A 26809-nucleotide genomic window follows, 5' to 3' on the forward strand; every position below is an offset into this window, starting at 1 on the left:
AATAGTTTCAACTTTTATTTATTTTTGAATAATAATCCAGAGTGTTAGGACAAACAATGAACATACCACCACACAAAGTTACATAAACACACACAGTTCAGGAGCATCTTGTGCTCTGGTCCATGGGGTCACGAAGAGTCGGACACAACTAAACAACTAAACAACAACAAAGGATCTAGTGAAGTTTTCTTTAAGAGCAGACACACCACTGCTTCCTTCAGTTCCCCTGGGAATGTCCCCCTGCCAAGGGACAAATGATAATTTCAACCAGCGGGGTCTGTGTGAAATATGGACACGCCCTAATCAGCCAAGACGGGCACGGATCGAGGAGGCAGATGGTGGGCCTACCAGCTTGGAGGAATCTATACACATCAGCAGGGAGTATCCGATCGAAATGGTCCAACACTGGACCCAAAGACAGTCAAGTTCAGTCACTGTATCTAAATTGGCAGGGAGGTCATGGTGGAGCCACAGGACTTTCTCCGCAAAAAAGCTTCCAAATGCCTCACGGCTGTGGGTCAAATTTGTGCTTAAATTTGGTTGTCCTCCTAAGGACCTTATCGACCTAATTATTCTAAAAAGTTGTGCTGGGTGAGAGCTAGTGGATGCAATGGAAGCTGCAAAGTAAGAAGTAAGAAAATATAAGAGGACAATTAATTAAAACAAACAGTGCCCGAATCATTTTGAAATGAGAAGAAATTCTGGGCTGTAAGACAGGTAACTAAATAAAACTTTGAAACTCAACTGCTCCTAATGTGCTCCATCTATTCTATCCTACATGTGCCTTTTATAGCTGCACAGGAGAGAGGTGTATGGAGGTACAGCAACTCTCAATACAGTCATGGGGAAAGTATGTTTAGCAAACCAGTAAACATCTATTAAATGCACAGGAATCCTCTTCAAGTGCACACCAGTGGCAAGCCTAGTATCCCTAGAGAATTAAGACACATTAGCATAACATACTTGGAGACAAAAAATCTTTTTCTGTTGAGCCTCTAGAAGGAGTGAATAAGATGAAGGCTGGACATGGGTAAGGTCAGTACTGTAAACCTAAAGCAGAACTACACATTCAACTAATCACACAGTCCAATGGCAGCCTACAGGTAAAATATCATGTAGGAATGTTCTAATGTAAGATGTAGAAAATGTAGCATGGCAAAAAGAATGTTAAGTTAGAACCCTTCTCCCAGGCATGCTAATTTTCTCTAAACAGTGAGTTGTACATATGGCATGCAATCTGTAACAGTGGGTGTCCAGCAAGAGATGAACCACGATTCTGCTGACTGTATAGTTCAGATCGAACTGCTATTCCAGGATTTCAATATTAATGGACTCTGTTTGGACACAGATACCAAGGACAACTGCTGGCAGGAGATCTGTGTATATCTGCATAAATAACTTTTATATGCAAAATAGTGGCAAACATTTATACAAGCCAAATTAAGGATTTGTTATGCTTACTTAAAATGTTAAAAGCTGGGGAGGGATTCAGTTAGCTGGAAAAATATTATTGATGATCACACTGACATGCAAGTCTATATAGTAATTAAATAACAACACATAGTATGCAAGACCATATAATGGCACTCACAAATTGTTCATACACAGTATTTTTTATATTTACTCTTATGCTGACCAATTCCTGATAAGCAACATCCTTTGAGGTGCTACTATGGCTACAATTAGTCTGTTTCTTGCTTGGTTATCTGCTTCCTCGTCTTCCTCTTATTTTTCAAAGCAGTAGGCAGGAAGAGGGTACACAACGTAATCGGCCTGACTGCATTCTGATGTTCTGAAAGTTCACATTTTTTATTTCAAAAACCTGTGCCTCTGTGTGAAGTGCCCAAGTGTTCATTATTTAAATGCACCATTTCAAGATGTTGTATAATTTGGGAAGCTCCTTTAAAAAATCAACCAGCCAACAAAACCAGCAAACCAGTGACAAAGTTCCATTCTAGAAGGCCGGTTTCTTTACAGGAGTTTGCATATCCGTTCTGATCTGCTTCTTTGCTTGGTAATAATCTGTGGCAAAACCAAACAAACAGGTGAATTAGAATTAGAAATGAGAAACTATGCATGCAGTAAGGGAGACAGTGCGATTGCTCTGAGCTCCAACGGCCACATTACAGAGTCCAGCAGTAGAATTCTGAACAGCACCACTTCAGATGGACTCATCCTATTTTATCTGCTGCCAGCCCTGCCAAGAAAAGCAAAAGGGAAACTACCTGCATATAGAAAGCCAACATATCACATATAAAGATTTACCTGTATCATCTATTTCCTGATGTAGCTTAACCACATGCAGAAGGTTTTACTTGGGGAAACGCACCACAAAGTGCAAGAAATCCTCCTACAGGCTGAAGTGCTGCAGTCCAGAATCCTCTCAGCTTGGTTTACCATCTCACTCTGAATGTAATGTACAGAATGGCTCTCAGTAATGAAGTCTGAAAGGTTCAAAGCTTTCAAGTCCAAGAAGGAACAAACCTTTAACATTTTCTGTACACAGCTGGGTATTTCTAGGATACTATGCCATTCCAGCAGGCTGCAAATCAAGGGAGAGAAGCAAAGCTCAGCTGAAAGCCTTGCAACTCTTGGCTCCTCGTGTCCGGCCACTGCTTCTATTCCACCATGAGAGCTTTTTAGGTAAGAGCTAGTGCGGTGAGTGTGTGTGTTACGGTCTCACTCTTTACGCCCAATCCTTTTGTGTCACGTCTTTTAGATTGTAAGTCCAAGGACAGAGGCTGCCTTATGAATGGTCTTTGGCTCTAGAATGGCTCTTGGAACCATTTTGCTTAGAGTTGAGCAAAATATGAATACTTTACATAATATGAAACAGATGAAGGCAGAAAATGCACACAATAACATTTCTGCTGGAACCTAAATCTAGAGAAGTATACAACTGCTTATTTACACAGAAGTAACATTTCTCTGCTACTACTGCTGCTTAGCATTTTATATTTCTTATGCTAAGTTCTAAGAAATTCACATTCAATACTTCAGTAATCCTTAGGCACCCCCCCGAAAACCCCCACAGACAAGTGGGGACTCCAGGGGTCTAGCAGAGCGTCGGAGAACTTGCCGCAACCCAGACCTGCCCATCGGGAAGGGAAGAGGCTTGAGTCAGCTCACGGCTCCATCACACCCCACAGCCGAAGCCACATGCCGTCACCATAAGCAGTGGATTTTCCAATTAGAGGTCAAAAACCAAATAAAGCTTCAAAAAGAAGAAATTAGGTGTAAATTAATTGATTTGGTAAAATGGAAGCCAAAAAGGAAGTCAGCTTCCGATTTCTGTGGACAGGCTCTGCAAGGGGACTTTTTGTGAATGGGAGCAGAGCATAGTAACTGCAGCCAATGGAGACTTTTTAGCTACTTTCAGTTTTAAGAGACTCTTTTTCTTTTGGGTACATATTGGCTATAGTTGTCTCAAGTTGTTCTTCGGGTAACTTTAAGATACAAGTTGACAGTCAGACAGAGATAATTTGACAGATTGATACTTTGGCAGAGTAGAAAAGCTTTAAAACTTTAAACTCTGGAACTTGGAGGCACAAAACCGAAGCTAAGCAGGAGAACTCTCTATTTATATTGGGGGAGGAATTCCCCAGGAAGAATAGAGAACCTGGAATTGGATTGGATATAAGTGCTTACTGAAGACCAGGGAAATTTATTGCAATACTACCTGCCAATAAGTAACTTTTTAACACCTTCTGATATTTTTGGATGCATCTCTTTTAAAGCTTAAAACTTGAAGATCTGTATTATAATATACTGAATTATAAAGTTAAAGAAGTGGAGTATAACATATTGGATTACAGTCATAAAGTTGGACTACTTCCCATTCACCGCCACCTTCTCGAAAGGAAAGGAATTATTGAAGAGAAGTATACAATTCTGCATTGATTGTTTGTGTTGGTTTTGCTTATTTTTCAGTCTTATTTCATGTGGGAACTGTCCTGTTTGATATATGGCTTGCTATTTTGAATGAGTAAGATTTGGTGAAGTTAATTTACTAACCTTTGGGTGAAAGAGGTATGGCAACAGAGTCATATTTTTACTTTTGCCTTGTTCTTTTTTACTTTCCCCCTTCTTTTTTATTTTCTATTCGTTGTAAGGATTTGCAAGGGCAGGAAAAGGGTCCAAAAGTGCAAAGGGAAGATTTTATGGTTGAGCTCGGGAGTGGAAAAATGTTTTCACTTCTGGGCAGGACTAAGAAATGCAGGTGTGACTTTGAATAGGAACAAAGATTCCAACCTCTAGTGCAGACATGGAAAAAGGGAAGCAGGATATGGGAGCTGTCACCAGGAAGGCCTCCATTGAAAAGTGACATGCAAGTGTAAAGGAAGAGACAACAACAGAGAAAACAGGGAAGGCAGATTACACTGACTTTCTTATGAAGCAATTTATTGATTTTAGGAAGGAGATGGCCCAGGAAATGAAGAGTTTGGCGCAACAAGTGCACTCAGACTTGGAAAAATCTACTAACCTATTGACGGAACAGTTTGGGAAGATGGGAGAGAAGGTTAACAATTTAGAAATTAAGGTTGACAAGTTGGAAAAAACCACCGAGGAACTGGGCCATCTGAAAGAGGAGCAGAAAGTTCTTATGGGGACTGTGGGAGGCCTTCAAGAAAGACAAAATGATTTAGAAGACTAAATCCTTCTTTTGCGGCTAAAAGAGGATTACCAATTTCAGAGGAAGAACAGAATCTAGAAACATATGTTGCAAAAATAATTTCAGAATGGATGGGGGAGAGTCAAGGTGGTGGAAATGACTGAGAGTTGTTTCAGAGTCCGCACGAGGGAAACTAGACAGAGAAAGCAGCCAGGAGATGTCCTACTAACATTTGTTACAAAAAGAGCAAGGGATGCAATCCTTCAAAAAAGCTTTGAGGACAATCTTGTGGCTGCTGGACAGAAAGTAGACATTTTTAGGGAAATCCCTTTTAAACTCAGAATTAGAAGGCAGAGATATAGTTTTCTGACAACAGCTCTGAGAAGAGCAGACATAAAATATAAATGGGAATACCCAGAGGGGATTCTCATTTACATCTATGAAAAAGAGATATAGGCTGATAACAGAAAACCAGGCCAGAGAATTTTTTGAAAAACACAGAAGAGACCTAGATGCCAGACATGACATAAAAACAGACCCACTAGCAGAACAAAGAGCTGCCTTGGAGCGGCTGTCTTTGGAGGGAGCAGTAGGTGGAAAAATGGATATTTTATATTAAGTTGGAATGTTAACGGTTTGAATGACAAAAACTAAACGTAACAGAATTCAACATGTAATTGTAAAACAAAAATTGGATATTATTTGTCTTCAGGAAACACATATTTCAAAAATAAAATAAAATAATTTTAATTAACAAAAGATTAGGAATGGATTTCATCACAGCAGACAATGTCAAAAAGAGAGGAGTTGTCTTTTATATTAATCCTGCACTAGAACCCAAATTGATCCAAAAAGATGAGAAAGGCAGAATTTTAATAGTACTAATAAAAATTCGAGAGAACATAATTTTGGTTGGCGTATACACCCCAAATGAGAAAAAAGCAGTTTTTAAAAAAATAAAAATTGGAAACAGAATTACTTGAATATGCAGATCAAAAAATCATCTTAATGGAAGATTTAAACGGAGTTCCATCATTAGAAAGAGGACAGATCAGCTAGGAAGAAAGATACAAAAGAAGGCAGATTACCAAAGATCTTTTTTTATTTGGTTCAAATTTTAAATTTGATAGATATCTGGAGAGTAAAACATTTATTCGACAAACAGTTCATTTTTCATTCTTATGTCCATGGTAGCAGTTCAAGGATAGACGCTTTATGGATTTCCGAAGAGTTGAAACCCAAAGTAAAAAAAAAAAAAAGAAGAAAGAAATTAATCCCAGAACATTGTCAGATCACAATTCCATGATAATGGAAATCCAAAAAGAAAGTCAAACTACATTTAGATACAGATTGAATGAAGATTAATTAGAAGACCAAAATTTTATGGAAAAAGCAAAGAAGACCTTGGGGAATTATTTTGAAATAAATCTCCAGGGTCAGACTAAATTTCAAATGGTCTGGGATGCTAGTAAAGCGGTGATGAGGGGACTGTTTATACAACAAAATTCAATTAAAAGGAAATTGAAAGAAAAAAGAAATTTTAGATGAAATTATGAAAAAGGAGAAGGAATTGCAAAAAAAGCTAATAAAGAGTCAGTAAAGTAGGCAATTAGGATACAATATTCCATGATAGTTAATGAAGAAATTAGTTGGCAAATAAAAAGAATGAAGCAAAAATATTTTGAACATGGCAATAAGTCAGGAAAACTGCTACCGTGGCAACTGAAAAAAGTGAACAAAGAAATTTTATAAATAAAATCAATATAAATGGAAAAATTACAGGTAAGACGAGGGAAATAAGAGAAGCATTTGTGAAATTCTTTTCAGAATTGTGTAAGAAAGGAAAGGGTTTTTTGTTTAAAATAGAGGAATATATAAAAAATAGTATCTGCCAAAAATAAAAGAGGAACAGTTAGTGATATTAAATACCCAAATAACAGCTCCAGAAGTATTAGAGGCAATAAACTGGACAAAAAGTGGCAAGTCTCCAGGACCAGATGGATTAACGGCAAAATATTATAAAAAGCTAAGTGAACAATTAGCAAACCCGTCGAAAGATGTGATGAATGAGATTTTAAAGACAGGTGAAATTCCAAGAACATGGAAGGAAGCTTATATAACAGTGATTCCAAAACAAGATTCGGATTTAATGCAAATAAAAAAATCACAGGCCTATTTCATTATTAAACAATGATGATAAATTATTTGCAAATATTTTAGCCAGTAGAATGAAAAAAATATTAGGTGAATATATATATCAAGATCAGGCAGGATTCCTTCCAGGTAGACAAATGAAAGAGAATACCATAAATATTCTGAACTTGATAGAATACCTGGAGGTAAAAAATGAAAAAAGCAACAATGATGTTTATAGATGCTGAAAAAGCTTTCGACAACATTTCCTGCGATTTCATGAAAAAATTGCTGGAAGAAATTAATTGCGGATATAAATTTTTAAAAGGAATACAAGCAATATATTCAGAACAAAATGCAAAGTTAATTATAAATCAAGTGATAATGAATTAATGTAAAATACAAAAAGGAACTAGGCAAGGATGCCCGTTATCACGGTTGCTGTTCATCTTGGTCCTAGAAGTACTTGCAAGAAATATAAGAGCAGATAAAGAGATTAAAGGGATAAAAAAGGGAAAAAATGAATTTAAATTGAAAGCCTTTGCTGATGATTTAGTAATTACAGTAGAGGATCCAAAAATTTATCTCCCTAAGGTAATAGAAAAAATTCAAGAATTTGGGGAAGTGGCAGGATTTGAATTAAATAGAAATAAAACTAAATTATTAGTTAAAAATCTAAAAGAAGAAGAGAAAAAAGATTTGGTGCAAAGCATTGAGATAGAAATCTATAAAAAGTAAAATATCTAGAGATATAGTTAACAATAAGGGATATAAATGTGTATAAATATAACTACAAAAAAGTATGGTGTGAGATAAAAAGGAATTTAGAAATTTGGAGCAGAATGAATCTCTCCCTACTAGGAAGAATTGCTGCGATTAATATGAATGTGTTGCCGAAGATGCTCTTCCTTTTTCAGACAGTCCCAGTAATGGTTAAGGATGACTGCCTCAAAAGATGGCAAAAGGATATTTCTAAGTTAGTCCAAGGGGGGGCGGGCGGGGGAAAGGCCAAGGATTAAACATAAGATAGTTACAGACACAAGAGAAAGAGGAGGCTTCGCCCTCCCAGACATTAAACTGTACTATGAGGCTGCATGCTTGGTTTGGGTTAGGGACTGGATAAAACTGGAAAAGGAAGAAGCATTAGATTTAGAAGGTCATGATAACAGATATGGATGGCATGGATATTTATGGTATGGAAAAGGGAAAATACATAAAGGATTTTACAATCATTTAATTAGGAAATCATTAATGAGAGTATGGGAGAGATATAAAGATTTAATAGAACAAAAAACACCTTGGTGGCTATCACCAACTGAAGCTTTGTTACTCAAACCGCTTGGTAAAAAGGGAAAATGGTCTACATACAGAGACTTATTGAGAGATCAAGAAGGAAAATGGAAACTAAAATAATATGATGAGATTAAAGACCATTTTCAGAGTTGGTTGCATTACAGACAATTAAATGAGATGTATAGTGGTACCTCGGGATGCAAACGGGATCTGTTCCAGAGCCCCGTTCGCATCCCAAATGGAATGTAAGATGCGACAGCGCATCTGCGGGTCACGTTTTGCCGCTTCCGCACATGCGCAGGGCATCATTTTGACCATCTGCGCATGCGCGAGTGGTGAAACCTGGAAGTAATTTGCTCCGTTACTTCCGGGTCACCGCGGAGCACAACCCGAAAGCGCTCAACTTGAAGCGTATTTATCCTGAGGTATAACAAAAATGGGTTTAGTTATACAATCTCTAAATTCCAAAAGGAGGTTATAGAAGATGACACAAAGTTATTGAAGAAAGCATATAGTATTCTGCTAGAATGGAAACGAAAGGCGAGGAGGTCAAATCAGTTATGATTATATGGGCGCAAGATACAGGACATAATATAAATTTGAGGACTGGGAAAAATTGTGGATATTAGATTTGAAATTCACAGACTGTTCTCCTTTGAAGGAAAACTGTATGAAAATGATGTATAGATGGTATATCACACCAGTAAAAATGGCAAAAATGTATAAAACTGGGTCAAACACCTGTTGGAAATGTAAGGAAAAAGAAGGTACTTTGTAGCATATGTGGTGGGAATGTAGAGAAGTTAAAATTCTTGGGAGATGATATATAATGAACTGAAAAAAATGTTCAAAATGACATTTGTAAAAAAACCAGAAGCATTTTTGTTAGGGATTTTAGGACAAGACTTGCGAAGGAAAACAAAGAATTTATTCATGTATGCTACAACAGCGGCAAGAGTCTTCTTAGCACAAGGATGGAAGAATGAGGAAGTCTCAACGAAAGAACAATGGCAAGAAAGACTGATGAGCTATGTGGAAATGGCAAAGTTAAGATATAAACTACGAGAGAAGGAAAACCGTGACTTCAAGGAAAAATGAGAACTTTTTACAAATTATTTAAAAAGACAACAAAAGGACTTGGATTCCTTGGCAGGTTTTGAATAAACATCCACAAATTTATTAGTAGAACATAGGATAGATAAGGTAATGATATGTACAACTTTTTAACATGCAGAGAATAATATGTGCAAACAAATCGGAGAGGGGAGCTGAGGGAAGTCTCCGGAGGGTGGGAGAGGGAGGGATGGGAGGGAATAAAAAGGGGGGAATGTAATTGGTTATATTGATTGATAATTTGTTTGTTAAAACTGCTCAATAAAAATACATTAAAAAACAACTTCAGTAATCCTTGTAAGGCAGGAGTCCTATAATGTAAGAGCAGATTATTATTCCCATATAGCAGAAACTGTTGTCTCCCTTTCCTGTCTCCCACAGTGTTGAAATTTGGATTGTAAGCATTTCCCCTGCATATGTAACGACAGTCCATGTACACCGAAGTTGCTATACAAAGACTTAGAAACAGCAACTAAAATGGGGTCAGTCTAGTAACATGCACATTTAGATCCCTTGGTGTACTAAGTCTCAAGTGAACAGTGTCTCATATGAATGAGGCTTCACTGCACAATAGCTTAAAATAAAATGCTGCAAAGTTTTGGGATTTAAATTCCTCCTTCAAATGTCAAACAGTACGTTGGTCATTGGCAGTGGCAGCTTCATGCTCCGGCACCGGGGGCGGAGAGCAGGCGGGGGCATGGCGCCCAGTGCGGGCGGGGGAGCAGCTGCAATGGCACCCTGCCGGGATCACGCTGCAGACGTGTGCTCCCCCCGCACTCCTCTTCCTCCTCCAGTGGTCATTGGCAATTAATAAATAGCAGTGAATGCACTTGACACTATCACTACCTCTACAAACAGAGACTGTTGCCATTCAGAATTACCATGAATTACAAAGAAAAATCAAAGTATCTACCCAGCCAGGGGCCAATGGCAAATGATCAAAGTAGCAATCCAGTGCCAAATGAAACTAGGTGAAGAAGCAGTTCCCATGATCGCTTAACCAACCCCATGCAACCCAACCAGCAATCAATGCAACCAGCATTCTGCTAACAGCTGAAGCCGTGATTTGGTCCAAAGAAAGATGTTCTTGGCAAGGTCCCTGGAATTCTGTAGGATTTGCAGAGCCAACTTTGTTAAGTTGCTCCAGTACCAATTTGTGATGGGGGATAATGTGTACATTGGTGAGCCACGTACTGCTGATGAGCATAAGGAGCATGGGTGATGGAAAACAAAGTCCACAGTTATCACAACCTTCCATAGGAAGAAGACCTCTGGGAGGGAGGGAGGACCAGCTAGCTAGGATCTCACATAGGCTATCAGATGTAAGGCCATAGAAATGCCTATGACAGCAGGAGGGGGAACATATGATGAATTAAATAGTAGAAGTTTCATTCATAGTTGGCATACACATTTACTAAGGATGGAAGGCTTTTGGAATCTGCTCCCACCTTCATTTGACCATCTGTCATCCCCCAGGAATCAGGGCTCTACCCAAAATTGCAGGAATGCATGAGCCTTTCTGATGTCTTCCCTTGTCTCTGTTGTGGTAAAGGGAGACAGCAACAGAGAAGGCTACTGGGAACCATTGCAGCAGGAACTGAAGGCTTTGCAGGCAACACCACTTTCATTATCATATGCTGCAGCCTAGGTGCTGGGTGAGCACACCCAACCTCAATATTTACTATTCTAGCAAGTGGCACCAGGCTTCATTTCATGTGTGGCCATTAAAAGCACTGCTGCTCAGACTTTTGGTACCGTGGCTTGCTCAGTCCTAGTTTATTAACTAATAAAAGGTGGCAAGGTAAATCTTAAGAGCTTTCCCCCTATCAACACAAAATGCAACATTTCTTCTGAGCTGTTTGTAGTTCACTGGACAGAAGCAGCCAACCTGGTGCCAGAAGCAGGCAGTGTGGTGCTCTCCATAACTCTTGAATGACCACTTCTATAATCCTTGACCATTGGACCTGCTGGCTACAGCTGGTGGGAATTGTAGCCCAGAAATTCTGGAGGGGGGGGACCAAGCTGGCTACTTCTTTCTTAAGTCTCATTTGCAGCTGCAGAGGTAACAAGTATCCATCTATTATTGGATCAACTTATATCAGATGGTGGTGTGAAAGTAGTCAGGCATTTCTATATTTGTTAATAGTGCCTATGTCCTACTCAGATGTGCAGATGACATAACATTGATGACAGAAAGTGAGGAGGAATTAAAGAACCTTTTAATGAGGGTGAAAGAGGAGAGCGCAAAATATGGTCTGAAGTTCAACATCAAAAAAAACGAAGATCATGGCCACTGGGCCCATCACCTCCTAGCAAATAGAAGGGAAAGAAATGGAGGCAGTGAGAGATTTGACTTTCTTGGGCTCCATGATCACTGCAGATGGTGACAGCAGCCACGAAATTAAGAGACGCCTGCTTCTTGGGAGGAAAGAATGGCAAACCTAGACAGCATCTTAAAAAGCAGAGACATCACCTTGCCAACAAAGGTCCGTATAGTTTTTTTTTTTAGAATGATTTTTTATTAACCGACCAATCACATCAAATCAAACCAAATTACATAAATTCCAAATTACACAGCCGAATTTTAAATTTTTGTTGGGGGTACCCATATTTCAAGTTCCAAAGGGGATCCAATCAACTTCTTGCTTCTTGCTGCTGTTTTAATGTCCACAAATCTAACCTTATGATGTTCACAGTACTATCCAGCCCTTTCTTATTGTTTTTCCACATCTCTTGTTGTTATTTTCATATATTTTTCCTTTCTCTTTGTGACCTCTAATAGTCTCCACAAGCTGGTTAGAACATTTTGTAATCCTGCGTGGATGTTATTTTTTTTATCCAGTAGCCATATCCAGACGTTTTCCATATAACATCACTTCCATGCATCAAAACAGTCTTAGCGTCATTAATCTTCACCAATCTGCCTCCTTTCTCAAAACCTCTGAGGAGATTCACCAGAAATGCAGTCTGAAAACAAGTCCGTTCTTCCTCCCGGCTATAAATCCTTTGGCAAGATGGCGACTCCGAATTAATTGCTGCGCCATTCCCAAAAGCTCTTATTGCTTCTCGATCTCCATAAAGCATACTTTTGGTTAAAGTTTATCTCCACACAGACCTTAATCATCCTGCTTGGGTTAGTTCAACCGACGATTCTAATGAGGAGGGGTTCTTGTAAATCATATAGAAGGAAAGTAAAAAAGGTTCCCCCCCCCCATTCAGTCCCGTTGTCAACTTACCCAGCCTTTGGTGTATCTTCATCGTAAAATATTCCTGTTTCTCCAACCCGTCGTCTTCTTTCGCAGAGGTCATTTAAATTAGCAGACTTCACTCCCCTTCTTCACTTGAAATATGTGCATTTGCTTCTTTTGTAATTAATTATTCCAAATTGCTGCAGCTAGTGCGCGATCAGAGACAGCGTCCAGGAGAGCCGAGGTCCACACGGGGGCATTCTGCCTAGGGCCCTCACCCCCTTCTTTCGAATTAGGGGGTGATTTATGGGCACAGCAGGCAAGGGCAGTGTTCCCCATTTCCTTGGGGCAACAAGGGAGGCTGCCTACTCCCATAACAGCCTCTTAATTACCCCGTGTGGGTCGGAGAGATGGTATTGTGGGCCATTTTCCAATGCGCCCCCTAGTGGCCCCCAACAAAGGTCCGTATAGTTAAAGCTATGGTTTTCCCAGTAGTGATGTATGGAAGTGAGAGCTGGACCATAAAGAAGGCTGATCGCTGAAGAATTGATGCTTTTGAATTCTGGTGCTGGAGGAGACTCTTGAGAGTCCCATGGACTGCAAGAAGATCCAACCTCTCCATTCTGAAGGAAATCAGCCCTGAGTGCTCACTGGAAGGACAGATCCTGAAGCTGAGACTCCAATACTTTGGCCACCTCATGAGAAGAGAAGACTCCCTGGAAAAGACCCTGATGTTGGGAAAGATGGAGGGCACAAGGAGAAGGGGATGACAGAGGACGAGATGGCTGGATAGTGTTCTCGAAGCTACTAGAATGAGTTTGACTAAACTGCAGGAGGCAGTGGAAGACAGAAGTGCCTGGCGTGCTCTGGTCCAGGGGGTCACAAAAAGTCGGACATGACTAAACGACTAAACAACAACAACAATGTCGTACATGTTAGAATCTTTGATGATAAGGATAATCAACATCAATATTAATGCACCGATATCAACTTCAACAAAGTTGCTATTGAAGTCTAAATTAAATACAAATTATGGGACCAGATCAACTTGAGATTTACTTAGCTGATTCCTAGTTCTCGCTTTATCCGGACTCTACCACTATAGAGTGCAGGTTGGGACTCACGTGGCAACTCCTTGCACAGAGGAAACTAGCATGTCAGAAAAGAGGTTGAGCTAAAGCCCTTTTAAAGCTGCAAGTTACCTTTTTGTGTGCAGAGAATTATTGGTATTTGGATAAAAATCGCAGCCCACAGTTAAGTGTTAAAAGACACTTTTGATAGTAAGAGCTGTTCAAAAATTGAAGAAATCCCTGGGGTGGGACTAGGGGTCTCTCCACGGCTGGAGGCTTGATGGCCTTCTGCTGTGGTGGAATTCGCTGAAGTCCCAGGTCCCTTCAAACTCTAAAAACTCTACACTTCTGTTGAATCCTATGTCTGTTTACTCCAAAGTAAGCACTTCAGTGTTCAATGGGGTTTACTCTCCAGTAAGTGGGTTTAGGATGACAGCTTTAGGGCTTCACATCTCACAAGCCATCTCACAGTGGGGAAAAGTTATAACTTTCCCAGCCTTCCTATTTCAATTTTAAAATGCAGGGCGCCACTGGGAGTGGAACAGCTACTACAACATGACTTTCTGTATTACCAAATACCTGACATGTGAATGGTGATTTTTCTGGGTTGTGCATCCTTTGTCATGTGGTGCTGCATACTGGTAGCAACAAACATTAAATGAAAGTGCAAATGCTGCTTACCAGTCAATGAGGTCTGCCTCCGCTTCCTCCCAGGCCAACTCTTCTTCCCTGCCATCTTTGGGAGTTTCTCCATCACTTTGCCATTGTGGCGAGCTTTGGGTTCCTTGGCTGCGGCTCGGTTCATGGGCTGCAAGGGTCTGGGAGCCTCTCTTACCACACAAGTATGGTAAAAGGGGGGGACCTCGTGGCTCTGCAACTCTTCCCACCGCAGCAGGCCTTCAGTCGGAACCTCTTGCCGGAAGTCAAAGTTCCACCTCCGCTTTGCCTTTTCCATGCTAGTGCACAAGATGTGCTGGATGTCCTGCTGCAGATTACTGTGGTCCACAGGGCCAAAAAGATTCCTTCTCACATGGTTTGTTTTTGCCCATCTCCTTGGCTCCACCGTCTCTCCCTTCCGCCTGTCCTTCATCACAGAGCAAAGCAGCAGTTCCCTAACAAAAACAGAAATACACTCACTGAGATCTTTTTATCACACAAAGCCAAAGTGTTGCATGCTTATGGAGACATAGCCAGAGGAGGCAGGTTCTGTGAAGGCCTAGTCACTGCCCCCCGGGAAACACCAAAGCCCTCCCTTCAGTTTTCTGTTCTCATATTTTTGAAAGCTACCTGCTTCCCTTATATATAAGGAAAAGCAAGCTGGCAGTATTCTCCCCAAATAGCTGAGTAGTAGTTGAACCTGCAGGCAGACTTGGATTTGCAGACAACGACTGCTGCAGATGATCTTGGCTTGGAGGGACAACAATATTTTTCATTCATTATAGGGTGCCACAGACTGCCATCTTCATGTGCCTGCATACTGGAATTTTAGGTTTGCGCAATTAAAGCAGATGAAAGGTTTCTGTCACCTTAGTGCAACAAACCCAGTTTAAAGAAGAATCTGACCTTTTGTTTTTTGGGAAGTGATGGGGAAATACATTGAAAAGAGTGGGATGAAGGAATGATATCCCACAAGGAAATAGTCACAATGTTCAATAAAGACCAGCAACAATCTAACTTCCACACAAGTTTTATGCAAGCAAATCAGGATGAATGCTCCATAGAAAGTTCATCTGGAGGGACCCAGTCTTGTTCTGCTATTGCTCCACTCTGTTGCAAGAGGTCCTTTGTTCTTAATTCAGCCTTCAAATTCCTCCCCACAATATGTGTGCAGGCAGATCCTATGCATGTTTATTTAGAAGTAACTCCTACTTTATTTAAGGGGGTTTACTTTGAAGTAACCTTATATGTGTCTACTCATAAGTAAGCCCCATTGAGTTAAATGGCGCTAACTGCCAGGACTGCTGTTTTGAGGTTCTGCATAGGGTTTTACTTTGCAAAAGGTGTTTACTCTGAAATAAGTCCAAGTTCAGTGTGAATAACTCCCATGTAGCTGTGTATGGGTTCAGGACCTAAGTGCCCTGAAGGATTTCCACACCACTCACTTCTGCACTCAAACTGCCAAGGAAGAGGGCCACACCTGTACGTTGTGAAGGATCCGGGGTTTCCTTGCAGGAAAAAATAACTTGGGCCGAAGCAGTTAATTAAGGAAAGTAGAACTCTGAACTTTTGCAAGCTCTGCAAAGTTCTACTTGGGTACTGGGGAGGACCCTAAAAAAAGAGCCCAGTAGCAAATATTATTTCGCTTTCTCTCCTATTTTCCCCCAAACACGAAGCCACGCAATAAAAGCATGAAGCCGCTTCATCTCCACCTTTCTCTTTCTTTCCCGCCACGCGCCTCCCACTCTGCTTACCTGCAGAGCCACCTCCACGGATCATGCAGGTTGCTATCCCAACCTGCCCCTGCTCAGGCTGAAACTGGCACGCCATTTGAGTTTCCTCCAATCTCTGCTGCCCCCAACACAATTTCTTTCCCAAGAGATTTTCCCACTTAATTGCACATTTCCCTCCTGAGCTGCCCTGAGCAGCCTCCTCCCATTTTAAACCGGTCTAAGGTTTCTCCCTTTCCTTCTCACTCTGCTTTTGCCTTGCAGCTTTTCCAGTTACTTGCAAGCAAAGGGCACCGACTTAACCACCTTTAAGCTGCATGTTTTGAGTTCCCCTGACCTCCATGGCAGGGAGAAGTGCCTATGTAATTTCCACTGAAAACTGATCTTTCTAAGTGTGCTAAGCAGTGTGCCGTGGCACCTTGGGGTGACTTGAATGCTGTCCCTCTTTCCTTCCCTCCCTCCTCGGAGGCCCTCTCGCATCTCTGCCTCCCCAAGGCTTGCACAGCTGTTTGTTGCAGCAGCCCTGGCTGCAAGCTCCCCAGGGGAATGGTGCCTGGGGCTGGCCAGGGATGCTTCCCAGGCCCCTGTGGGGCAGTGTGAAGAGGCACCCCTTTTGGGGGGAGGGAGGCAACTCAGAGACCAGGGGTGGCAGCTGCAGCTGCCCAGAGGACTCCCCAGGAGAGGGGAGAAGAGAGGGGCTCTGCAGGCAAGGGGTGACCTAACTGGGCTCCTGAGTCCCACAGGGGTGCCACAGAAAGAATATGGTTGGTCAAGGGAGCCGTGGACCCAAAAAAGGTTGAAAACCTCTGCCTTAGCATATTTACTCACTGCAGCTTACTCCCAAACAGGCTTGCAGAGGGCTGCAGGTTAATGCTGGCTTTGAAAACTCTTATTAAGAAAGATGGCATGTTCCTGGAGCACAGTTCACAACATGCTTGGAGACTAGACCTTTAAAGCACATGCAAAACACATTCCTTCCCTCAAAGAATTCTGGGCACTGTAGCTTACCCCCTCCCAAAGTTGCAATTCCTAACAACCCTTAACAAAGTACAGTGGCCAGGATTCTTTGAGGTACAGAAGGATGTGTTTCCAACGTGGTTAGCAGGCATAGTGTGTATGCCACAATCCTGCTGAATTTGACAAATCAAAGGCTGAGGACCCATACACACTTATCTGGGAGTAGTTTCCACTGGCCTGTTCTACTTCAGAGTAGAAGTGCATGGAATTGCACTCTTACACATGCAACCCTGGCAAGTAAGCCCCCTGAACTCAGTACGATTTACCTCTTGGAGTAGATTTGTTTTATTTAAAAGCCTTGAGCTATGAGGGCCTGAGCCATGTGGGGCTTGGTAGGTAAAAAAAATCGCACTTTGAATTGAGTAATTGGGCTCAGAAACAAATTGGCAGCCAGTGCAGTTGGGCAACAAATGGAGTTGCATGTTCAGATCACCAGATCTCAATTGATAGTCTGCACTGAATTCTGCACTGGATACAGTTTTTGAGCAGTCTTCAGAAGCAGGCCAACATACAGCACATGGCAGTGATCTAACCTAGAGGTAGGGAGGTTAATCTAATGACAGACAGGTGGTGCAGCATGTGATAAAAGTGACTGAAAGACGGACAGTGTGCAACCCTATACATTTCTTCTCAGAAGTAAGTCCCTGGAGCTTAGTGAGACTTACTCCTAGATACTGTAAGTAAAGGATTGCAGCGTGAGCTATGCATTAGGCTCACATTCAAATCAGCTCAGTAGGTGCCCTAGGGAAGCCCTGCTCTCTCTCATCTGGCTTATGGAATAGTAATACTTGCCTTAAAGCTTCTTGCAAGGATTCCTACAGGATAATGTGTGTGAAGCACATCAAACCACTGCCGGATTACCAAACAGGCAGAGTAGGATTACCAATATGGCGGATTACCAAATAATATCAATTTGATCTTGAAACAAAATTACAATCAAGCTTTCTTAGTTCCATGTTACCCCACTATAGCAAATGAACAAGGGAGCCCCTGAGATTCAGATTGCCTAGGGGCCTCCACAGGGTTTAATTGGGCACTGCATCAAATGCTTAAAATGCTATTTACATATTCAGCAGAGTTAACTTTGGTTCAGATACCCACTGGCTCACAAAGCTCACCCAGAGCTAGTTGCCCCCTCTCAGTCTAGCCTACCTAGCAGGGTTGCTGCCAGGATAAAACAGGGAAAGGCCCTGAGCTTGTTGGAAGAACTGTGGGGTAAGGACATAAATGAAACAAACACACCCATTTCTACTCCCTCTTCATCACTCTGCTAGGGGGTCTAGTCGGTGTGCTAAGCTGACCGGCTCAAGTCAGGTTTTACTTGGGCATCTGAAAAAACTGATCATTCACAAAGAGCAAACTCTGTTGGCTTCAGGCGGTTACATTTTGACAGGTCTGCCCCTTAGTTCTCGGAGGAAGCCAACGCACCACTTCTCCCGGGAATTGGGCTTTGCAGGAGGCAGGTCTTTGGCAGACGTCAGCCTGGCACTAGGGGAGTCTCGAATGGCTGAGTCCTTTCTCTGCAAGCAGAGTAAACACCTCTCCAGAGGCGGACTTTGACCCGCAAAATCTTGCTTTTCAGATAACCAATCCAACTTGCACAATAAATGGGAAGGTAATGCACTGGATACAAGCTGTTGTCATGTAAATATCTATCTATCTATCTCTATATATGTAAGTATATTCAATTTAGAATGTACCATTTTTTCATCTTGCAAAACTATGCAAACAAAGCCTTGTGAATTAAGGCCAAGGTTGCAGCTTCGATCCCTGTATGGGACCCCCTCATTGCAGGGGCTGAACTAGATGATCCTCAGGATCCCTTCCAACTCAGCAATTCTATGATTCTATGAAGCCAGGTGTCGGCTTTTTTTGGCTGGGAACAAGGATAAGCTTATTTCCTTCTTTTTAAAGTGGGCTGTTGTACACTCTGATCTTATGCATGGTTACTCTGAGGTAAGCCTGAGCTAAATGAGATTTACCATGCAAACCTACGCATATTCACTCAAAGGTCTGATGGTACCTACCTCAAGGTAAATTTTCCCAAGTTTACAGCCTTAGACCTAAAAAAAGCAGGCTTACGGTTGAAGTCAAGCAGCCTTATTCAAAAACAAGTCCCACTGAATGCTGGGCAAAAGATTCCTGTACTGCAGGCAGCTGGACTAGATGACCTCGTGATCCCTTCCATCTCAACAATTCTATGCTTCTATGAACTCAATAGGGCTTCGTGGAGGTGTGCTGTGCTGCTGAATTTACTCAAGACGGTTTCACATAAGCACAGGATTGCACTGAAAGTTGCACAAGCTTAAAGGAACAGATCTGGAGATTCCTTAAGGTTTGTGCAGCCGGGTCCTACCACCTATTCACTTAAGATCAATCCCCGTTGCGCTAAGTGGGAATTACTCCCAAATAAACTGTGCTTAAATTCTGTATATTTGTGGGGCCGCAGTGCAACCACCTTGCTTCCAGCTCCTCCAGCTTACCCTTTCCTTCTCTGCCTGCATTGACCAAGTACAGTCATTACCTCGGGTTAAAGTAGCTTCAGGTTGAGCGTTTTCGGGTTGCGTTCCGTGTCAACCCAAAAGTAAGGGAATGGGTTACTTCCAGGTTTTGTTGCTTGTGCATGCGCTCAAAATGACGTCACGCACATGTGCAGAAGCGGCGAATCACGACCCATGCATGCGCAGACGTGGTTTGCGTTCTGCTCAGGATGTGAACGGGGCTCCGGAAGGGATCCCGTTCACATCCAGAGGTACCACTGTATCAAATTGTATCCTCGAAGAGCACTATTTCAAAGGTGCGCATACTGTACACAGAAGACCTGGAAGCGCTCTTGTTATTTACTATTGAGAAGCAAGCCGATCACGCACATTAGCAAAATTCAACATGACTTAATGTTGCCGCGGTTGCTAAAAATCTCTTACTTTCCTAAAATATGTTTCAAATTCAATTATATATATATTTTTAATTCAGGTAGTAGCCATGTTGGTCTGACACAGTCAAAATATATATAAAAAAAATAAAAAAATGTCCAGTGGCACCTTAGAGACCCACTAAGTTTGTTCTTGGTATAAGCTTTCGTGTGCATGCCAGTATCTGAAGAAGTGTGCATACACATGAAAGCTTATACCAAGAACAAACTTAGTGGGTCTCTAAGGTGCTACTGGACATTTTTTTGGTTTTTTTTTAAGTTATCATGCACTTTTCAACAAAGGATTTTTCGAAGTGCAATATAACAAAACCACCCAAGCACTGCACACCCACGCGGTAAACTGACCTCAGCATGCCACTGATCCAGTGGGCTCAGCCCCAGAAATGCAGGGTCCCTCAATGCTGGGCGCCCGCGCGATGGTCGCCCGCGAGGCTGCAGTTCCTCAGCTCCGGCGTGTCAGCGCGGCTGGCTCCCCAGGAAGCGGCCCGGCCTCGGCCTTCTGAAGCGGGAGCATCAGCCGCCATCGGAATCGTCGGCCGCTTGCAACTCTTCCTTGACCGCGGGGCAAGGGAGGCCGCTTACATTGAATGCGGGCGGCGACCTCGGCTGGGATCCCGAAGGAGAGCAGCGGGAAGAAGATGGGGAGCGCCGCGCGCCTTCGGGCCACTTTCAAATTTCGCGGGGCAGCTCAGCCGACATCCAGGGCCCGCGCCGCTTGCCGGAGACGGCAGGAAGACAGTGCTGCTGCCGCTGTTGCGTTTGCACGTCAGCCGGGAGAGAAAAGGTGGCGCGCCTCTCGGCTCAGCCCTCTCCGCCCGCAAATCCGTCGCTTCGCTTCTCCTCGCCCGATTCACTCCGGGCTCCCGCTGGCACCTGGATTTGCAACGTGACTTTGCCCGCCGCGCAACTGGGAAAGGTTTGCCAAATAAAACCCGAGAGAGAAAGCCGGCGCCCGCTTGCAGAGTGACGAGGCGAAAATGCGATTCTGCACTGTTTTAAGACTTGCTGCTGAGGTGGGACTTGGATTGGTGCAATTAAGTGCAGATCAACTGATTTAAGTGCACAAGCCAATACCAGGTAGAAATACGAAAACTCTTCCTTTTAAAACGTGTAAATACATAAGTACGAAATGGCGATACGCTTGAGGAGGGGAGAATGTTCACAAAACGGGAGCATTTGCTATAACTGAGTTCTCTGCAGAATTGAGAGTTAGCTACTTGTCTATGTGATTTGCCTACATTACAGAATTTGGATAATGTGTAATCGTGAACATAAGGAGAGCCTTGCTGGATCAGAGTAGAAACTCTCTCAACTCTCTCGCTCCAGATGCCTATGGGAAGCCTCATGCCGGACATTGCAGGGGGTTGGACTAGATGACCCTCGGAGTCTCTTCCATCTCTACAATCCTGTGTTTCTGTTGTTAACGGAAAAATCCGAGGCCTCCCTTGGACAAAAACAAAGACACCAACCAGGATAACTTGGAGCAAAACAGCAGCCTGTAGGCTTGGCCTTTATTGTACTGTTTCAACAGGGTGCTCCCCTCACTTGCAGGAGAGAGGAAGGACACAGAAAAAATGGTGTGCAAGGTCTTATAAAGTCTTTTGAAATTCCCATCCTGTAGATCAAGACCACCCCCAGAAACATCATACATACATCACAGAAAGGAGGGGTTGAGGGAGGAGCTATGGTGGTGACCTGAGTCCTGTCACCTGGCTGGTTCCCCCTTGCAGTCCTAGATTTCTTCTTTACATTCCCCTTTACACAGGGGTTGATTTAAAAATGCCAACCTCCACACACCAAAGTCCGTTTTACCACTTGAAACTGTCACCTCATTTTGCTTCTGTAAACTGCATTGTATTTGAATTAATGTACAAGTTCCGTCCATAGTGTCTGATTAGTGAGGAATTTTTCACATATACAAATCACCAATGTAGTTATCAAATGATGAATGTACAGTTGTAAACCATCCCATGAGCATGTCTGTCTGCTTAAAGGGTGTTGTTGTTGTTGTTACAGAACAAATATCATGAGAGGGCTGGGAAACAAACCTAGTAAGTTATCAATTAACCACTATTGAATCTCTTAAATCATGACTGCCTTTGTTTTAAAGTCACAAATAAACAATGTAACAGTAGCATTATTTTCCAAGAAAGGAAAGTCCTGCTGAAAACATTCTCAAGATTTGATGTACAGTACTCATGTTTTCCAATGGCACGAAAACGCTGATACAAAATGTCTGTTCCTAAATTAGGAAAAAGCACTCCCATTTATTTCCAGTTGTAGCACGCTATGCCCTTGCTATAATTTGGTGAGAAACTGGTAAACAGTTTTCCTTCAGGCTTTAAAAAAAAGGTAAATTCAACAGCGAATGAAAGGTAGCAGTAGGATAAGGCTACTGCTCTATGGATAAGAACAGGGGTTGGAAACTTTTTTTAGCCGTGGACTGGTCCACTGTCCCTCAGACCTTGTGGGGGGCCAGAGAAGTGGCACGGGGGGGGGGGCTGGAAGAAGAGGTGAGGGCAGCCAGCCACTGCGTTTACCTTCCCAGGAGCGCATTTTATCTCAGTGGGTGGGCTTGAGCACATCTTTAGGCACTGAACAAGTGGCCTTGAAACAATTGCTGCTTACTTGCGAGTAAGCGCATCTTTAGGGCTCTTAGTGTCTGTGCATCCAGCGGCAGGGCAGGGTGCAGCTACACGCCGAGACGCAGCATCTCCTGCCGGTCTCCTGGCGGCACAGGTGGGAGCTGGCAGCAGGGAGAAATGAACTTCCAGAGGTGGCGAGGCAGGAGGAGCCAGAGCCGGCGGTGGGCACTGCCTTGCCTCCTTGCGACAGGAGGAAGAGGCCGAACGGCTTGCCAATCACACGCCGTGCCTGGTTTACCTCGGTGTGGTGCAGGGACGTCTCTGCCAATCAAACGCCACTGAGGTAAACCAGGCAGAGACATCTCCGTGCCGTGCTGAGGTGAACCAGGCTCAGTGACTGAGTGGCAGAGCCGCCACTGCTTGGCCTCTTCCTCCCGTCGCCATCGATGGGAGTCTTGGCTTCGCAGCGCGGGGTGTGGGCTGGATTTACAACCCAGGTGGGCCTGATCCAGCCCGCCGATCTTAATTTGCTGACCCCTGGATAAGAACATTATTTCAGCTTAAATATTTGGAACACAGGTGATTAATATAGTTGTGACCAAGATGGTGATGTTCATTTATGCCCAGGTTTTAAAAAGTTGCTCAGTTGCTGTTAGCCATGCAAGATCTGCATGTTCAGAGGCAGCGGACCTCTCCTAGTTGCTGGAGAGAAACAGTGGGAGAACTTTATATGATCTGATGTTAAGAAGAGAAACAGGAGTATGTGTGTGAGAGAGGGGGGATGAAATGAAAATATATATTGTGTATACAAGTTCTGCGTCTAATGCTGGAGGCCTATTTCAAGTCAAAACAAGGTGAAGTCACATTTACTTCTCCCCAGGATCTTTATCATTTGCTTCAGCAAGGGACTCACCTCCTGGAGCTGCCCTTTACCTGCCAGCCCTTTGACACCTCTTGCTGCACTCCCTTTCCAGCTTGAAAAACATTGCCACCTGCACCTTCCTTGCTTATAAGAGGCCTTTGTGTGGAAATATTCACAGTTTCTGCTTTCCCCTGCTTGGCTGCAATGTGACCACTTCCTCACATGTTCAAGTTGTTTATCTTAGCTCTTCCCTGCAAGTCCCTCAAAGTCTTTGATTAGTCATCTAGGCAACCCCCCCCCCCCCCGGCATGTCTCTCTCCTCCTGCCTGGGCATGTCTCTCTCAGTGTGAGAGAGGGCTTTTCTGCACTGGATTCATGGAAGAGGTCAGCAGTTTAGATATAATATTTGGCATAGAATTTAGGTGAGTTTTGTGTCTCTGCTTAAGGCCTAAACTACATACAGTGGTACCTCGGGCTACACACACTTCAGGTTACATACGCTTCAGGTTACAGACTCCGCTAACCCAGAAATAGTACCTCGAGTTAAGAACTTTGCTTCAGGATAAGAACAGAAATCGCGTGGCGGCAGTGGGAGGCCCCATTAGCTAAAGTGATGCTTCAGGTTAAGAACAGTTTCAGTTAAGAACAGACCTCCAGAACAAATTAAGTTCTTTTCTTTAATAAATAATATTGATTACTTTTCCAACAGTTACAAAAAAGAGATAAAATAAAAATGAAAAAAGAAAAAGAAAAAAGAACAATACAATACAATACAAAAACACTACATACCACTAACACATTAAACTAACAAAACAGAACAAAAACAATTTAAAATACATCAAACACATCCAACACTTTCAATATCTTATCTTTCATTCACTTATTTCAACGACCTCCTCACACCTCCCTTTTTGTATTCCACTTCTGTTAATTGTTTCAGCAATTCATTTCCATCTTCCTCTGTTTTCTATCCTATAATCATCTTAACACATTCTAACCTTATTTTTCCCTTTAATACTCCATTAATCTATTTACACTTAATTCCTTATAACATTTCTACTAAAGCCATATAACTTCATTCCAACATTTTTCTAACATTCATAATTTTACAATATTTCTATACATAGTCTTTAAACTTTTTCCAATCTTCTTCCACCGACTCTTCTCCCTGGTCTCGGATTCTGCCAGTCCTTTCCGCCAATTCCATATAGTCCATCAACCTTCTTCGTATTTAAAGAAAAACTTCACTTTGTCCTCTACTGATCTTATTTTTATTCTCCTTCTTTTAAAACTGAAAGATAGTCTTGGGGAAACTTCCACCTAAAGATGATTTTATTCCTTCTCAGCAGGGCAACAATATCTCCATAGTTAGGCCTAAGATCCAAAAGATATTTCAAGACGTCTTAAAAAATTTCCACTCTTGACTGTTGTACTTCCAGGTTCTTCTGGTGATGCCAACCCAAAATTCTATCTCTCTCTTCTTTAGTTCGAAGGGTGATCAAACAGTCTCTTAGTCTATTCTTCTCTTTTTTCCCTCCTCTTCCACGTCTAAGGGCCCTCAGAATTCTAAACTCTCCTTGAGCCAAGTCCAAGTCCCAAAAGTCAGCAAATTCCTGTGTGGGAAAATCTGTCAAACTTTCCCCCTCCAATTCAAGTAGGGCTCCAATCCTCAAATTCGTCTGTTTTTCTTTAAGTTCACTCTTAGCAAGCATCACCTTATGTTCATCAAGATGCCTCTGCAGGGCTGGGACTCTCTCTCTCTCCAATTGTACTACTTCGCGTTCAACAGCAACAGCTTTCTCCCTGACTTCCTCCGCAGTTTGCTGTATCAAAGTGGATTCCTGTATCAATTTCTGGATGGTTTCTGTATTAGTATTCACCTTTTGTCCCAGACTATTTATACTTTCTGTATTTAAGTCGATTTTAATAGTTGTAGCATCAACTTTCACATTTATCACGTCTGTTTTCCTGTTTAGTTGTTCCAATGAGTCATTTATCTTATTTAATACAACCGCTAAGACTTCTTCAGTCGACATTCCTCTTGGTTTTGATTGTACTAATGCAAAAGCAGCAGCAGGAGAAGCAGAAAGGCCTGATGTTGAGCCTCTCCTGGGCCTTAATGTTTTTTCAGCAGTTGACTGATCTGTTTTTTCCTTTCCATTTGCCATAACACTTAAAAGATTCAAGGTCAGTCCCAGAGTCTCACAATTTTTTATCTTGCAGCTGGAAATTCCCCTAGCCCAGCTCTTGTAAAATAACCAGTTTCAAAGGCTTCCACTAGGGGGAAACATTTTCTTTTTATATTAATCATTAATGTCTTCTTTTAAGCACAGTTCAAACAATCCAAAGTTAGTTTCAGTTTTCAGTTACTTTTACTCCTTTTTAGAAGCAGCCAAAGACAGTAGAAACAATGTATCTCTCTTATTTAGCTAGCTGTCAATGAACGTTCTAAGCGCTGTCAATGAACATTCCAAAAGACGTCAGTCCTGCTAGCAGCCCGTTTCTAGGGTCAGAGTGGCGGTATTTTAACTCTCCTCACTCTCTCCTGCAGGCATACTCAGTCCACAACTCCCCCCCGCCTTCTCCTGCCTCCAAGGGGGGTTTAATGTTCTTTACTGGTGGAAATTTAATTTTTTATAAAGGGCTTTCCAAGACTACAGCTTGCAGCCTCATTGCTTCAGTCTATTTACAAAAGGGGAAGGCGGACTTCCTATGTTGAACCCCCCTGTTTCAATGCCAAATTAAACTTTTAGAAATCCAATTCTCCCACTTCAGCTCTACTCACGGGTAATTACTTTGAAGTCAAATTGTCCGCAAGAAGAAGTCAGTGCTCTCCGGCAACAGCTGTGCGGCTTCACTCCGTGGAAGAAGCAGACGATTCGAAGCACCGCGCCACTCACCCCACGTCGCTCTGGATCCCCGAAACTGGGTTTCCCCGTGAGTAGATGAGGCGCAAAAGGTGCCTGCCGAATCCCACATTCACAGGCTTCTCCCGCCTGTGATTTTTTGTGGGTCTCCGCCTTCGCCGTGGCGGCCAGACCCAGATTTCCACGGGGCAGATTCCTCCCGATCAGAGGAATTCCGCCATTACCGGAGGCACCAACCCGGAAGTAACAACAAATTAAGTTCTTAACCCGAGGTACCACTGTATTACAACAGTAGTTTGCAGAGCTGACTGGCCCCCTCCTTATTATGTACCAGACACCTGAGTGGGGCATGAGCTTTTTGGAAGACACAGGATGTGAATAACCTGAGCACAAAATGCAAACATTTTAAGTGCAGAAAGCACCCACACACCAGTGACAGACCCTGCTTGTCTGATTCAGAATGTGTCTGTGTGAATTAGATTCATTTGATGGGCAGTTGCTGACAATTCATTACTGAACTTCTGAAACTGCAATGCCTCCAGGCTCCAGTGTCCTCTTGATCATGTTACTGGGAGCAAGATGGGTTTTAGAGGCCCCCTCCCACCCCCATCAATCCCACCCTGAGCATGCCAACAGCACACTTGCCAAAACGTATGAAAGGCAGGAGGCATCAAAGAGGGTTCCCACGAACCTCTGGGGCTTCTGATGGAGGCTTGGATGTTTTTGTGACTATGGGTCACGTTATCTAGG

General features: G+C 42.7%; 1 protein-coding gene across 2 annotated transcripts; it reads right to left on the reverse strand.

Annotated features, from left to right (window-relative positions):
- LOC310677744 (cyclin-dependent kinase inhibitor 1-like) lies at nucleotides 1-20610 on the reverse strand. 2 transcript variants are annotated; one of them, XR_014511393.1, is made up of 4 exons: nucleotides 20091-20140; nucleotides 14091-14521; nucleotides 2266-2542; nucleotides 1-2022 (listed from the first exon to the last, which is right to left on the reverse strand). XR_014511393.1 is itself a non-coding variant. In XM_083440986.1 (3 exons), exons 1-3 carry the CDS (start codon nucleotides 20096-20098, stop codon nucleotides 1955-1957), a joined length of 507 nt encoding a protein of 168 aa, XP_083297112.1. In that variant the 5' UTR covers nucleotides 20099-20610; the 3' UTR covers nucleotides 1-1954. The 2 variants fall into 2 exon arrangements, 1 of the variants encoding a protein (XP_083297112.1); XM_083440986.1 differs by lacking the exon at nucleotides 2266-2542 and having other exon boundaries at nucleotides 20091-20610.
- Between the last annotated feature and the right edge of the window lie 6199 nt (nucleotides 20611-26809).

Source organism: Podarcis tiliguerta, assembly GCF_965153285.1.
Source record: "Podarcis tiliguerta genome assembly, chromosome: 5".
NCBI classification, from domain to species: domain Eukaryota; kingdom Metazoa; phylum Chordata; class Lepidosauria; order Squamata; family Lacertidae; genus Podarcis; species Podarcis tiliguerta.